Consider the following 14,955-nt stretch of genomic DNA (forward strand, 5'->3'; position numbering starts at 1 on the left):
CCCCTCCACAAGGAGGGGGAGGGGCTTCCCAGCCCCTCCACGAGGGGCTCCCTGCCCTCCTCGCCCCTGTCCGTTCCCCAGAGCGTGCAAGTGTCCTGAGGGACACCCTACCCAGCCCTCTCCCCTCAGCAGGGTTCCCTGTCTGAAGGGTGCCTGGCTGACGCACCTTGCCGTGGGCACAGCATCACCCAGAGGAACCCCTCACCACAGGACACTCCAACACGTCCCATGCCCCCCACCTCGCTACAGGGCAGGGGTAAGGGGACCCCACATACCCTACACTGCAGCTGTGCCAGGGACTCCCTCCTAAACCCAACGGGTGATGCCAAGGTGGGGCTGGCGGTAGCACCCCCAGATGCTGCCGCGACGCTGCGGTGATGGCAGATGAGGACCTGTCCCTGCAGGGCAGCTGCTGGTGCCAAGTGTGGGCAGTGGCTGTGCCAGTCCTGGGCACTAATCGCATTTGCCCCAGGAAGGCTCCTAAGGAGCAGCAGTGCCAGGGAGGGGCACAGGGGCAGGGAGGTTGGGGGGTCCCATGCACATCACAACTGTTCCCCACAGCCCTGCCCAGCACCCTGCGGTGGGCAGAGGGCTGATGGGCAAGGGGTGTCAGGGTAAGCCCCCCCCAACCCAAGCACCAGGAAGGTGACATCACTGCTGGCTCCACCATCCCCCGCCTGCATTTAATTAGCAGATGGCCCCCTCACTCTGGACCCCCCCGTCAGGCAGCGCCAGGCCTGTGCGGGGCCATTAGCTTTATTGGCTGCGCTGAACAAGGGCCAGGCCTCGTTAATTGAATTGCACCCGCGCCAAGGACAGGCGGGTGTCTTCTCCCCTCCCTAGCCCCCCGACAATCCCTCCCTTGCCCTTGTCTGGGGCAGAGGACCCCAGTGCCCAGGTGCCAAGGTAGCATCCACCCTGGCAAGGAGTGAGCAGGGGCATGACCCCTATGGGTGTCGGGGTCCTGCCTGCTGGGTGCCTGGCACAGGATGGGCAGGGTTGGCAGGTGGGTGCAACTGCGGGCACATGCAGGTGTGTGCACGCAAGTGTGGGTGCCCTCTCAGCCCCGTGCCCATGCCTGCCACAAGCATATGTCTTGCACCTACCCACTCACCCCTATAGCAGTACTCATGCAGCCTGTACAGGCATGCAATAGCACACATGCATGCATGCACATCTGCATCCCCCCCCCCCCGCACAGTGAGGTAATGCTCCACTGCCCCCTCAACACCCTGCCCCCATCTGACGTGGGGTGCTGTGTTCTGTGCCCAGAGGGCCAACCACTACAGGGTAGCATAGGGCAATGAGGTGCTGAGGAGGCTGGATGTCACCCCGAGCACTGCCACCAGCTCTCCCCCAAGCTCTCCAGCTGCCTGGCTGCACCCCACAGCACAACACATACACCCCTGGGAGCCAGAGGCGTGCAGGGAGCCCAGACTCCTGCTCAGCATCACTTCCTACTTTCGCTTTGGTGCAGAGCGGAGTCCTGGCCTGGGGTAAGCGGGTTCCCCCCAACCCCTTGGGTGGCACAGGTAAGGGCAGCGGAAGCTGCAAAGTGGGGCGCGGCAGGGGGCAGGATATGGGGGTAGCTGGGCATTGCTGGGGGCATCCACCCAGCCACACGGTGGTGAGGAGCATGATCTTAGTGGGTCCTGGCACTGAGGAGATGGACTGGCAACATCCACAATTTTCTGCCCTCGATGGGGATTTAGTTCCCACTCCCAAAGGAGTCCAGAAGGCAGGGCTGGCATGGCAAAGGGGGACAGGCGCAGTGGCTGAGGGGCGTTGCTGGGCTTTGTGCCCACCAGGCACAAATAGCAAAGGGGGAGGCATCTTGTCTAGGCTGCCTCGGGAAGAGTTTGCACCCCAGCTCTGGGCACAGCCCCCATGTTGGGGGTAGGTGCCTAGGGGGTGCTGTGGGCCTTATTGCAGTGCCCTGCGGTTCCTGGTAGGGGTCTCTGTGCCCAGGGGGACAGCGAGCATGGGACAGCGAGCTCTGTGCCAGGGGCAGCTGCTGCCCAAGGGGTGCTGCTGGCTGCTACTCGCTGGGTATGGGTCTCAGACTCCGCCCCCAGAAACTACACAGGAGTCCATCAAAGCATTCCCAAGCCCTGTTTGCATGGGAGGTCTCATCAGGCCTGGCGCTGTCCTTCCCTCCCCGACAGGGGCTGCAAAGAGGGATCAGCCTGACTGACCCCCTCCCCAAAACTCTGGGGCATCCCCCAAATGGAGGAGCTGTGTGCTGGGGAGCAATCACATTGCTGATGTGATATGGGGCGGGCAGGGGGTGGCTCCTGCAGCCCTCTCCGATATCCCATACTTCCTCTTGGCCAAGGTTCAAAAGGAGAAGCAGGCCAACAGTGTGGGCACAGAGACACGACAGCATTCCCTCAGCACCCAACAAGCACCTCGGGGCACTCCACAGCTCCCCAGCAACAGGTAAGGGCCTCTTCTTCTTTGGGGAAACTGAGGCACAGGCAGGGTGGGCAGGCAGGAAGATGGCTTGTCCAAGCTCACCCAAGGGCACCAGGACTGGAACCTAGGCATCTAGAGTCCTATGTCCTACTCTGGCCATCATGTCACCCTGCTGCCTTGGGGAGCATGGGGCACTCACACATGCTCGGGCGCACTTGGGCACGATTGTGCACACACATTCCTTGAGTACACACACATTCCTTTTGTGCACACACACCCTGCCATGCACATCCCATCCCACACGCATATGCTCCCCCAGCACTGTGCCCAACCACCACTCATGGTGACAAGCCCAGGACTTGCCACATCCATGGGCACTGTCCCTCACCCTGTCCCCAGGGTGCCACCTGCTATCCCCTAAAACATCCCTGCTGTACTGTGCCCCCTGCCCCACGCCCACAACACCCCCAAGCCACATGCCAGCCCCTCAAGCAGCATGCTGTACAGGGGGTGTCTGCCTGAGGGGGAGCTCAGCAGAGGGAACTGTGTGCCCCCTTTCCCCACTTGCCCAGGAGACCCCCTTGCTATTCGTGCTGTGAGGGAGGGAAGCGAGAGCAGAAGTGAAGGCAGCGCTTCCCCCATGCCAAACCCACATCCTGAATCCCCCATCCTATCCTGGGTGATGGGGATAGGAACAGGGATGGAGACAAGGACACACTGAGATGGGAGGCTTGGCCCCAGTAGCCCCCATGGAACTGGGGTAGAGGCTGGCCATGGCGTGAGGGCAGAGCCCGAGGGCATTTTTGGTCAGGGCACATGGACAACCAAGGTGTTACAGGATGGGACACGTTTATTTATCCCATACTCCACGGAGTGGAGTGACATGAGCAGGGAAAGAAGTTGCTTGAGCCGAGCCCTTCATACTTTAACAGGAGGCAGCTCTGCAGTGGAGCTGGAGGGTGCAGAACTTCTTGGGGCAGAGTTTGGGAGTGCCAGGTGAGTGACATCCTGGCACAGCTCATCTACGCCCTTACCTTTGTAGACCACCAGGCGACAGTCATGGCAAGGGCTGGAGAGCATAACCGCATTATCAAGGACCTGCAGAGTAAGTGTGCCAACCTGCCCCCTGCCAGCATGTCCACTGCATGGTGTGTCTCATCCAGAGTGTGGGTCACTGCCATGGGTGCCACACTCTCACTCCGTAGAGCCTCCCACTGCCAACCTTGCCACTGCTGCATGCTCCCATCCTTGCTGCCAGCCCCAGGGGACCAGCAGTGCCAGCCCACGGGTACCTGTGCCTCTCACTCCCCTTGCTTTCCGTTTCATCCCGAGATAGGTTCCTCTTTCACCAGCCAGCAGAAATCCCCGGGCCGGGAGCTGGGAGGCCGCAGGGAGGGGAGATGGGTGCCTGTTGCCTGGGCAGGGCCATGCCAGCTCAGCCCTGCCATTTCACAGAGACCGTGGCAGAGCTGAACCACAGCTACCGGGAGCAGAACCTGCCAGTGACGGATGGGAGCCGGGAGCTACACAGCCTCTGTGCCCAGCTGGAGTTCCTCCTCCAGGTACGGCTGCTAATCTGCCTCCACGACTCCCTGCCTCGGTTTCCCTGGATTGCACCTGAGAGCAGAGGGAACCTCGTGCTGGCAATTTAGGGAGATGGGATGACCCCAGCCAACATTGTCCATCCCTCAGCATCCCCAGCTACACGAATGCCCAGACCAGGCTCACCCACATCTGCATGTGTAACTGCACGTGCTGCAAAAGGGAAACTGAGGCACAGAGCCAGCAAAGAAGGGATAGCCAGGGAACACCAGGACCCACCCTGCTGGCTTAGAGGGCTGGATCCCAGCCCTACAAGGGACATGCTGAGAGGACAGGGGACAGGCTGGGGTGACAGGGGACACCCCCAAACAGGCAAGCCCAAGCTTGTGTCTCTGCTAGTTTGACCTCAAAGAGAAGAGAAGCTTCTTCGGGCAGCGCAAGGACTATTGGGACTTCTTGTGCCAAGGCCTGTCGCGGCGCCGGCAGGAGCATGAGGGTGTTCGCTTCGTCACCTCCCTGGACAAGGTGGGCTGATGGGATGTCTGGGGGCTTGTGCACTCACATGTGCACATGCTTGTGCTGTCTCCAGTGCACACTCACTTGTGCATGGGCACACACTCACCCAGGCACCAAGAATACACTCACCCAGGCACCAAGAATTCACCCACCAGCATTACAAAGGATATTCTCTCCACTGAGGTCCCCACTGCCTCTCAGCCCTCATTGGGACACCCCCTTCCTCCCCATATAGTCTGGGGGGAGGCATGAGAGGGGCAGGCTGATGTAGCAGGGCTGGATAACCCCCTCTCCCTCCAGCTGAAGACCCCCGTGGGCAGGGGCCGAGCCTTCCTGAGGTACTGCCTGGTGCACCGGCAGCTGGCAGAGTCCCTACAGCTCTGCCTCCTCGACCCCGAGAGCCTCTGGTGAGAGCAGGGGGAATGCGGAGGGATTGCTCGCGGTGTGTGGGGGGGGCATGGCCAGGGCAGGCAGCACCCTGCAGCACCTGGTCAGCAAGGGTGCTACAAGCGCAGGTCCCCATCTGGTCCACAGAGGGGTGCGTGAGCCTCTTTTATGGTTGCAGTGAATGGTACTACGCCCGCAGCCCCTTCCTGAACCCCCAGCGCCGGGCAGAGATCCTGGGCACCCTCTACGAGCTGGATGGTGTCAGCTTCCACCTGGCCCTGTACAGGGCTGACCTGGACACAGCCTGGCCCATGTTTTCTGAGTGAGCCTGGGGAAGCAGGGGGCACTGGGGGCACTGGGGTTAGCAGGGCTATCAAGGGCACTGGGGCATTGAAAGCTCAGCATCACAGAGTGGCACAAGTGCTTCCCTCTGCCACCCTAGACTCCCTGTGGCTCCCTGGCTGTGCCACCCCTCTATACATGGTTCCAGGATGGCAGAGACACCTCTGTCAGCATGCACACCATGCCTGTGGCCACAAATATACAATACATGTGTGTACACACACATGCTGCATCCTCTGCTAGGCATGTGCCCAGGCACAGATCTGCAGCAACACTGTGACACTGTGACATCTGAGACACGGGGCCACATGCGTGTGTGTGTATGCACACTCCAGACACAGCTGTAGGGGGGCACTCGTGGACACACGTGCTTCAGGACACTCATGTCTGTTCTGCTGCTCACACACTCCTGGGCATGCACTGCACACACACAGCCCTCAATTCACCCCTGCCACTCCCATGGGGGTCTCTGGGTGCCACCTGTTCTGTGGCTGTCCAAGCCGATGGCACCAGCAACCCTGGGCTCCTGTCACCAGATTCTACCCTGTGTCACCAGCTACACTGCCTTCTCCATCCCCAAAGGCTGGCAATGCCCAGGGAGCCCTGTGGGAGGATGGTGGTGACATGCTCACCTTGGGGTGACCTGGTGCCCTGATCCCTATGTCCACTCTAGGGCACTGGTACGGCCCAGCCTGGCAGCCAGGAGCAGCCCAGCAAAGGCAGTCCTGCAGACAAATAGCGCCAGCACAGGGGAGCATGGATGGCCCAATAGCATCGACCGTCCCACCATGGCACCCCACAGGGTGCTAGCCCACTCATACCCACCTGCCTTGGCTGCCCGGTGGGTGAGGGGTGTAGAGGTGGAGGATGTGGAGGACGTGGAGATGAAGAAACACATGGAAGATGAAGACAGAACGGAGGTGGAGGAGAATGTGGAGGTGGAGAAGGATGTAGAAGAGGAGGATGAAGAGGATTTGGAGCAGGATGAGAAGGAGATGGAGGATGTGGAGTTTGAGGAGCTGAAGGATGCACACGGCACTGGCAAAACAACACAGCAGAATGGTGATGAGGAGCCTAGCACGTCCCTGCCACATGGAACAGGGTGTGTGCTGGGCTCCTCACCACTGGTGCCTGGACAGCCGTGCAGGACGGAGGCGTCCCTGTGGGCACTGGTGTCCCGGCTGCAGGCTGAGCTGGAGGAGCAGGAAGCAGCATCGCGGGCACTGGCAGCCCGGCTGGCACGGGAGGAGCAGCGACACCGACAGCAGGAGGAAAGCAGTGCCCAGTGGGCCCAGCTGCGGGCACAGGAGGCTGAGGCACTGAGGGAGACCAACGCCTTCCTGGAGCGGACACTGGCAGAGGTGGTGGCAGCAGGGAACCCAGGGATGCTGGCGCGGGCACAGGAGGAGGCGCAGAGCTGGCGGGAAGTGGCAGAGGAGCGGGGCGCCCAGCTGGCAGAGGCGCTGGCAGAGGCAGAAGCACTGGCCTCACGCCTGCAGGACTGCCAGGCAGCACTGGCAGCAGCAGGACAGATGGACATGTTGGAGGGTGCTAGTGCCCCAAACGAGGCGGCTGCCGTGGAAGAGGTGCTGCGGCAGGCATTGGAGCTTGCCCGCTTCCCCCAGGAGCCCCTGCTGGACCCCGAGGCAGAGGGGGAGCTCAGCACAGCCACTGGCATGGCCATGGTATGGGCAATCCCAGGAGGATCCTATGATGGGGTAGGGGATCAGAGGTCTGGGGTTGATCATTGCTCTCTTGCAGCACCTGGCCACCTTGGCCACCACGGCACAGGAGGAGGCCAAGCAGAGCCGGCAGCAGCTCCAGGCCCAGCAGCAGGAGGTGGCACGGCTGCAGGAACAGCTCAGCAGGTTGGGCAGCAAAGTCCTACTTCCGTCATGCCCAGTCCCACCATGTGTCCTCTCCGCCTGCACCCACCACAGGGTTTCCCCTGGGACCCCCTGTGGTGCCCCTCATGGACCCAGGAGAACAGCAGATGGGGATGGGCAGGGGAAGGGAGAGAAGGATTTGGAGAGGGAGGGATGGGGACATCAAGTCGGGTAGGTGGATGAGTGTCGGGTAGGTGGATGAGTGAGTGAGCAGAGGGGTAGAATAATGAATTTGAGGTGAGTAGATTGGGGGGAAAAAAGAGAGGTGGATAAAGAGGTGAATTTGCCGTGAATGTGTTGATGTGTGGGCTCACAAAGTAATGGGGGATGAATTTGAGACAAGTGGATGGAAGGACAGAAGGATTGAGGGATGAATCTGAGCTGAGCCAATGGATGGATGGGTGGGCAGAGGGACAGAGGGACGGGTGTGGGGAAGGGTGGATGAACAGCTGGGAAACAGATAGTCCTCTCAGCAGATGGTGACGTGGCTGTGGGGATGAGGAACAGGCTGGGCTTGGGGACGGATGGGCAGTGGATAAAGGGGTGAAGGGGAGGAGAGAGGTAGGAAGAGAGGGAGGGATGGAGACGTAGCTGTCTGAGGGACAGGGGAACCGTGTCCTCATTGCCTCGCACCAGTGCCCGGCAGGATGGGGAGCGCTGGGCATCGGCGCTGCAGCGGGCGCAGCGGGAGGCCCTGGAGCGGGAAGCCACGCGCGGTGCTGAGCAGGCGAGGCAGCAGGAGCTCATCCGCGACATGAAGGGGCGGCTGCTGGAGCTGCTGCGGTGAGAGCCCCGGGGAACCCTGGTGGTGTGGGACCACATGAGAGTTGGGGGGCCCAAACCCCTTTGCCCAGAGGAGGGCACCAGAGACCAGGCGAATCCAGTTTTCCACCGCGGAAGACTTGGGTGCCCACCTTGGGTCTGGGGTGCTCCTGGACCCCACCACGGGGCATGCTCCTGCCAGGGCTGACCTGTTGCCTCCCTGCAGAGAGAAGGATGCCCTGTGGCAGAAGACGGAGGGCATTGACACCCCAATGCCCAGCCCGGTGCCTCACAATGCAGGGCTCTGTGCCCGCTGCCACAAGGATTTCCGCCTCCTCTCCCGACGGTACAGCTGCAGGTGGGCTACGGGGGGCACAGGGGGTGGCACTGGGATGGCATGGCTCTCACCGCCCGCTCTCTTGGCAGGCTGTGCCAGGGCAAGGTGTGCCACACATGCTCTGTGGACATGGGCAAGCAGGGGCGCTGCTGCCTGCTTTGCTACCAGCAAAGGCACTCACAGGCTATGTGAGGTGGGACCACAGCTCTTGCGCCATGCCTGGGACACCTGCTGCCCTGGCTGCCTCCTCTCGGACTTACTGGAGACCCTGGTGTCAGAAGCCTTGCAGGCAGGTCCTGCTGCCCAGCGTTTTGGCTTTGGGACTTGTCTTTCTTGTGGCTGGTCCACAGAGAGGAAAACAATTCGCTCCTGCTAACCCTGTGGTTCCCGTGTCATTTATCAGTCATTGCTGGATTGATTCATAGGCTGGGTGTGGGGTTGGGGCATGTTGGCATGAGAGTGTCTGAGTCTTCCTGGAGGGAACTGTCCCCGTAAGAGGTGTCCCAGCTGCAGCCAGGCTGAGCCACCCTCTGCCCCATCCCACATCAGCAGTCAAGGGAAACGGCTCTTGGCCAACAGCCCCTGCTTCCTGCCAGGCTGCAAGGAACTGCTTGGGCAAGAGGTTTCCCAGATGCAGAGGTGCTGGCCTGTCTCTGCCCAGCACCCCTGGTGACCCTGCCCAGCCCCAAGTCTCCACAGCTCCCCGCCTGGGTGCCAGGGGACCCCTGTAGCCACCCATGAGCCAGCACATGTCTGGCAACCACTGATGCCCCCACCGTTAAGGACCCCCAGGAGCCTGGGCCAAGGGTGGTGGAGGAGCACTACAGGACCACCATAGAGAGAGCACTAGGGCAGGCACACCAGTTTCCTGGCACATAGGGTGGCCACAGCCCTCTCTTCAGCCCCTCTGCCCCACCCAGGGCCAGACCCAGTTGTCCAGGCTGGGGCAGAAACGTCCTGGTTGTGTAAGGGACAGGTTCCCAGCCTTTTGCACAATGATGTCTTGGCACCACAGTGCTGGGGGAGCAGGGGGGTGCCCTGAGTGCTGGCACCCTTCCAACACAGGTCACAGTGTGAGCTCGGTGTCAGCGAGAGGCTGCCCAGGGATCTTACAGTGATTTGCTTCACTGGGGCTCAGATCGGGGTTGGGAAGTGGGTGTCTTTGACCTCAGGTGGGACAGACACCACAAGGGACCCCCATACTGGGGAAGTGCCAGGACCTGGTTGGGTGGCTGCAGGGACCAAGACCAAAGGTTTGGGTCCCCTCTGGGAACACACAGAACACTGAATCCTCTGCAACTGCCTCATGAGCAACAGCCCTTCCCTGGCCTAAAAGCAGGGTTAGCCACACTTCACTGGGCTCAGCCGGCACCACCACTTTGGTACTAACATCGGGAGTCCAGGACCCACTGCCACCAGAGGTGTGCCCAGGCCCCATCCCACTGTCCCCCTCCATATGGCAAAGAGGAACCAGACCTGGGTGACCAACTCACTAACTCCTTTATTGCTGGACAGCTGTCAGCCACAAACGCCATCCCCACAGCAGGGTTGAAGGGTCCCCAAAGTCAGAGGCTCTACCACAAAGAGCAGGGATGGTGTGTGGTACTTGGCATTGGTCCTACCCTCCTCGCTGCCCAAGCCCCCTTGCACACACAGTCCAGCATCTACTTGTGGCCTTGCTCATCCCCATGGCCTCATCACCATCAGCGGCTTGAGCAAAGATGCTTGGGTGCTTGCTGGAAGCCATGAGGGCTGGGTCATGGCAGGGCTCAGAGAGTGGTGGAGGTGTTGCCAGAGGTGGAGGCATAAGAGGCACGGCCATAGCGGGCCACAGCGTCCTTGCTGATGAGTCCACGCTGAGCCAGGATCTTGAGGAAGCTGTTGCGAAACTTCTGCCCAATGAAGGCGTAGATGATGGGGTTAATGCAGCTGTGTGCAAAGCCCATGACCTGCGTGATGGAGAGGGCTGTGTCAATGCGGTTCCTCCTCTCGCAGGTCTCTGTGATGGCCCCTGTCCTCATGAGGGTGTCGCTCACCAACGTGATGTTGTAGGGCAGCCAGCAGATGAGGAAGACCAGCACCACAGCGAAGATAACCTTCATGGCCCGCTGCTTCTGGGAGTTCTTGGTCTGCAGGAGGGTGTGAATGGTGACACCATAACAGAAAAGCATCACCAGGAGAGGCAGGGCAAAGCCAAAGGTCTGCGGGAGAATCCGCAGCACCACCCGCCACTTGGCCGTTTCCTCACCGCTGATGTGCTCATAGCACACGGTGCCATTGCTGGGTGAGTGGAAAGCCTCACGGAATAGAAGTACAGGCAAGGACAGCAACACAGAGAAAATCCAGATGCCCAAGCAGACAAACTTCACCCAGTGCCTCTTCTCAGTGGCAGCCCGGGTGGCATAGACAATGGCCAGGTAGCGGTCCACACTGATGCAGGCCAGCAGCAGGATGCCGCTGTAGAAGTTGGCCTCCTGCAGCACAGAGATGGCTTTGCACATCACGGTGCCAAAGATCCACTCATGGGCTCTGTAGACGGCCCAAAGAGGCAGACTGAGGGCGAAGAGCAGGTCTGCCACAGCCAGGTTGAGTAGGTAGACGTCGGTGACAGAGCGGTTGGTGTGGCTGGAGGTCAGCACCAGCACCACAAGCCCATTTCCCACCACACTGAGGATGAAGACAAGGCAGTAGATCACTACCACTAGGTACTTGTTGATGGCGGAGCTATTGGGCCGGCACGGGGCGGAGGAGATAGCAGTGTCAGGCATGGCTGTGCTGTAGTCATAGGTGTAGTTGTAGAGGAACAAGAGATTGGATAAATCCCCAGTGAAGGAGAAGGACTCCATTTTGCCTGTGGAACACAAAGCAGCATGAATGTGGAGTAGGAGGGTGGTGCGGGCCAGGGGTGAGAGAATCTCTGGCCATCTCCATTGCTCCCCAAGTCCCCTCCCAGCTAGTGAGCAGCTCCACTTCATCACTCCACTGTGTGATGCTGGTGGTAATGGGCAGTGCTGCATGTAGACACTGTCCCTCATACACCCTCTTGTACAACACCCCTAGCACCCCTAGATCTTTTTTACTTCATCCCAACGCTGCATCTTCCCTCTCTCCTATGGAGTGGCCACATCTACTCAGGTTGGGGGTCTCCCCTATCAATGCAGCATCACGTCCTTCTATCCTGCCCTCTCTATCATCCCTGGGACACCCTGGTTTGTGTGAGTCCTTCAAAAGCCTCTGAGTTCTTCGGGCACCTCAGGGCTCCTTGGGCACCATCAAAGTTCTTTGAGCACCTCTGAATCCCTCCAGCCTCTCCATCCCCTCAAGCATCACTGCTGGAGCTGCCTGTCCTGCCACCCCAGCCAGCGGTGAGGCTGTGGTCATGGTGCCCACAGCGGGTGGCACTTCAGAAGGTCTGAAGTTGGTTTCATGCCCTTCTTCTACCCCACCAGTCCTGTCCCTCTGTGAGCGGTTTCACCTCCCAGACGGAAAGATGTGTCACCCTTTGCAGGCAGCTTCGGAAATATTTCACGTCTCTGGTTTTCCTGTTGCTCATGTGTACCCCATGCTCGGCTGTGATGGGGAAATCACAGGTGAGAGTCACTCTTCACATCTCCTCATATGTAGGACACCCTGCTCTGTCCCTGCCTTTCTAAAGACCATTGCGTTTCAGCATTGTCCCAGTATGGATCCAAACTCTCGTTTCACTCCAGTTTCACCCACCTGCCCTGATTCCAGACCCCTGAGCCCCTCTAGGGCTTGGCAATGCCAGAGCTACTTGGGCATGCTGAGTCTCCACAGTGCTGGGGGTCCCTGGCCCCAGTTTGGCTCCGTTTGATCCCAGACCCTCCCTAGGACCAAATTTCCCCTTCTGCCTGGCAGGAGTTCTCCACTGCAGCTGGGCTGATGCGCGTCCCAGAAAGATACTCCCCTGGCTCCGCCAGCCCTGTTCCTGTAATGATGCTGGGATGGAGATCCTGGGATGGTGATGCACCAGCATCCCAGAGGGATGCAGCTGGGGACACTGCCGGTGCCAATGGGAGATCCCCCTGAGTGGGGCCACTGCAATCACCACGCAGAGCAGGACACCAGCACTTCCCCTTGGGTCTATTTTTGGCTGCTTCTTTTTGCCTTCCCACTCCACAATTCCGGTTGTTCCTCCAGGACTGGGTATCCCCCACCCGCAGGTACCCTGCAGCCAGCCCGCTCAGGGAGCAAGCACCACTCCATCTCCCCTCCTGACCCTGGAAAGACTGGGGGACACTGGGGTGGCCCTGGGGTCCCCTTCGGGAGGAAGGAGGGACACACCATGGGGAAGCATCCTCCTGGCTCATAGCTGTGCGAGGAAATGAGAGCAGGAGCTTCCCCCCAGGGCATCCACAACCAATGCCCTTGGGGGCTAGGGGGAGGTTGCACCCCAAATCAGCCCCAAACACGGCCCTGGCTGATTCCACATGCCACCTCCCTCTCCCCCTACACCAAACAGCCCCTCAGGCAGCCGGAATTCATTCCAACCCCCTGCCCAGCCCACTCCAAATGTGAGTTTCATGCAGGTGCCAGGAAGACACTGAAACCCAAGGAAAGCCCCAATTTCCAGCCAAGCACCCCAGGAACTCACCACTCACTGCCCTCACTGGCCCTGAGCTCCAGGGTCTTCTCCCAATCCCAAGGTGGTTCTCACCAGGGGCACCCAGGCACGGGACAAATCCAGATGTTCCCCCAAAGGGCTCTGGCACGGAGCGTGGCAGCACCAGGGCTGGGGGGTCCCACCAGGCCAGCCGGAGGGTCCCTCACCTGCGCCTGCTGCCGTGTCACCTCCCTGCACCCCTTCCCTCTGCTGCCCGCTTTATGCCGCCCGGGGAGGAAGCGAGGTTGCAAAATCTTCTCCCAGCATGAAGGGGAAGTCGCAGCGAGCAGGGACCCTTCCCCAGCCCCCCCAAGGACACCTTTCCTGGAACTGGGGGGAGCCTGCGGCCCCCATCACCCTCCTGTCGCACAGTGTCCTGGGTGACTCGCAGTAGGTGACATGCTGGCACAGTCTGGGATGCATCCACCCCTGCAGTGATGCTCCAGTAGAGGGTCCCCACCTTGTCCCCCAGTGTTTGCAGGGCTCCCCTTCAAGGCCCCTCCCCCAGTTGCCACAGCCCCCACAGACAGCGGAGACCCCCGGGGGTGGGGGGGGGAGGTTGGCAGGCAGGGGAATGGGTGAAGGCAGGGCAGGGACCCATGCCTCGGTTTCCCCATGGATAAAGTGCTGGGGCTTTGGGCAGCACAGGAGCAGGACAAGGCTGGCTTGCCCCCCTCGGGGGTGCTCCGGGGGTCCCTCCAGAGCACCTTGGCTACGCCAGGCTGTCCCGAAGCGAGTCGTGCTGCCAGGCAGAGCTGTGTCCCTGCTTCAGCCCCACACACTCAGGGGGATCCCCCTGGCCTCTGGCACCCCCATAGTCATGGGGTACCTTCAATCCTCTGAGCACCCTATTGCCCTTAAGGGAAACCTGCATCAAGGGGCACCTCCTGGGCACCCCATCCCAACGCTTGGGGCACCCTTGTCCTCACAGCTTTGGGGTGCTTGTCACTCCTAGGGGTACCGTACAATTTTGGGCTACCTCTCCTCCCTGAGGGCACCCATACAGCTGTATGGCACTGCCACAGCCCTGGGGAGTCACTGCAGACTTGAGGACTCTCCGGTTCCCTGGGGACACCCCCGAAGTTTTGGGCCCCCCCCCCAAGCTCCACGGCACCCTCACTGACGCCTAGGTTGTCCCCACTTCCTTCCTTGGGGCTTTTAGGCCACCGTAACCCTGGAATCATCCCGTTCACTGGACACCTCTTTCCCCAGTGAGCACTCCTAAATCCCTGGGGCACCCAATTCTTGTGCAGACCCCCAAACTCTGGGGCACACTCATTATTTCCTGGGGTTCCTCAATATCTTTGGTGGCAATGCATACTTTTGGGACACCCCTTCCCTTGCCCCATGAGCACCCTATATCTCAGGGGGCACCATGCACTTTTTGGGACCCCTTCTCACCCCAGGAGCACTCCATAACCTTGGTGGCAACTCCACAGTTTTGGTAACACTGGTACCCTAGAAGCATCCTACATCCCGGGAGGGACTCCATACTTTTGGACCCCACCCCCACCCCAGGTGCACCCCATATCCTGGGGGGCACCCTACGCTTTTGGGGATCCCCTCACCCCAGGCTCACCCCATTTCCTGAGAAGACGCCATGCTTTTGGGAATCCCTTTACCACAGGAGCATCCCATATCTCGGGGAGCATCCCAAACTTTTGGGGACCCCCTTAGCCCAGGCGCTCCCCATATCCTGGGGAGCACCCCACACTTTTGGAACCCCACCTCACCCCAAGAGCACCCCATATCCCGGGCGGCACCCCATACTTTTGGGGACCCCATTACTCTAGAAGCACCCCATATCCCAAGGGGCACGCCATACTTTTGGGGACCCTATTACTCTAGAAGCACCTCATACCCCGGGGTGCTCCCCACACTTTTGGGAACCTGATACCCCAGGCACACCCCATATCCCAGAGGGCACCCCACACTTTTGGGGACCCCCTTACCTCACAAGCACGCTATATCCCGGGAACACACCACATTTTTGGAAACCTGCCCTCACCCCAGGCAAATCCCATATCCCGGGGACACTCCACACTGTTGGGTCCGCCCACACCCCGACGCCCCTCATTTGCCCCCCCCCATCCCCCGCAAGTCCGCGCCGATGGGCGGTGCCTCTCCGTTACGTCACGCGCAGG

At 60.5% G+C, this 14,955-nt stretch overlaps 2 protein-coding genes across 5 annotated transcripts; one reads left to right on the forward strand and one right to left on the reverse strand.

The window, feature by feature from the left end:
* The first annotated feature begins 1,322 nt into the window (after positions 1–1,322).
* On the forward strand, positions 1,323–8,501 carry RUFY4 (RUN and FYVE domain containing 4). Of its 2 annotated transcripts, none has more exons than XM_054070116.1 (12): positions 1,323–1,532; positions 2,336–2,439; positions 3,458–3,520; positions 3,871–3,977; positions 4,357–4,482; positions 4,774–4,880; positions 5,039–5,182; positions 5,876–6,887; positions 6,964–7,070; positions 7,725–7,871; positions 8,077–8,208; positions 8,277–8,501. In XM_054070116.1, the coding sequence occupies exons 3-12, from the start codon at positions 3,475–3,477 to the stop codon at positions 8,377–8,379; spliced, it is 2,031 nt and encodes a 676-aa protein (XP_053926091.1). In that variant the 5' UTR covers positions 1,323–1,532; positions 2,336–2,439; positions 3,458–3,474; the 3' UTR covers positions 8,380–8,501. The 2 variants fall into 2 exon arrangements, with proteins under 2 accessions (XP_053926091.1, XP_053926092.1); XM_054070117.1 differs by having other exon boundaries at positions 8,077–8,196.
* A 1,180-nt stretch (positions 8,502–9,681) lies between these two features.
* On the reverse strand, positions 9,682–14,868 carry LOC104056246 (C-X-C chemokine receptor type 2-like). 3 transcript variants are annotated; one of them, XM_054070041.1, is made up of 2 exons: positions 14,764–14,868; positions 9,682–11,038 (listed from the first exon to the last, which is right to left on the reverse strand). In XM_054070041.1, the coding sequence occupies exon 2, from the start codon at positions 11,031–11,033 to the stop codon at positions 9,957–9,959; it is 1,077 nt and encodes a 358-aa protein (XP_053926016.1). In that variant the 5' UTR covers positions 11,034–11,038; positions 14,764–14,868; the 3' UTR covers positions 9,682–9,956. The 3 variants fall into 3 exon arrangements, with proteins under 3 accessions (XP_053926016.1, XP_009555785.2, XP_053926017.1); XM_009557490.2 differs by lacking the exon at positions 14,764–14,868 and adding an exon at positions 12,803–13,045; XM_054070042.1 differs by lacking the exon at positions 14,764–14,868 and adding an exon at positions 11,663–12,652.
* Positions 14,869–14,955: the final 87 nt, after the last annotated feature.

This window comes from Cuculus canorus, chromosome 6 (assembly GCF_017976375.1).
Source record: "Cuculus canorus isolate bCucCan1 chromosome 6, bCucCan1.pri, whole genome shotgun sequence".
Classification (NCBI taxonomy): domain Eukaryota; kingdom Metazoa; phylum Chordata; class Aves; order Cuculiformes; family Cuculidae; genus Cuculus; species Cuculus canorus.

Coding starts and splice junctions, on each gene's coding strand:
- RUFY4 (XM_054070116.1), top strand. CDS start 3,475: ATGGCAAGGGCTGGAGAGCATAACCGCATTATCAAGGACCTGCAGA. Junction 4,881..5,038: donor CTCGACCCCGAGAGCCTCTG/GTGAGAGCAGGG, acceptor TTATGGTTGCAG/TGAATGGTACTACGCCCGCA. Junction 5,183..5,875: donor GCCTGGCCCATGTTTTCTGA/GTGAGCCTGGGG, acceptor TGTCCACTCTAG/GGCACTGGTACGGCCCAGCC.
- LOC104056246 (XM_054070041.1), bottom strand. CDS start 11,033: ATGGAGTCCTTCTCCTTCACTGGGGATTTATCCAATCTCTTGTTCCTC.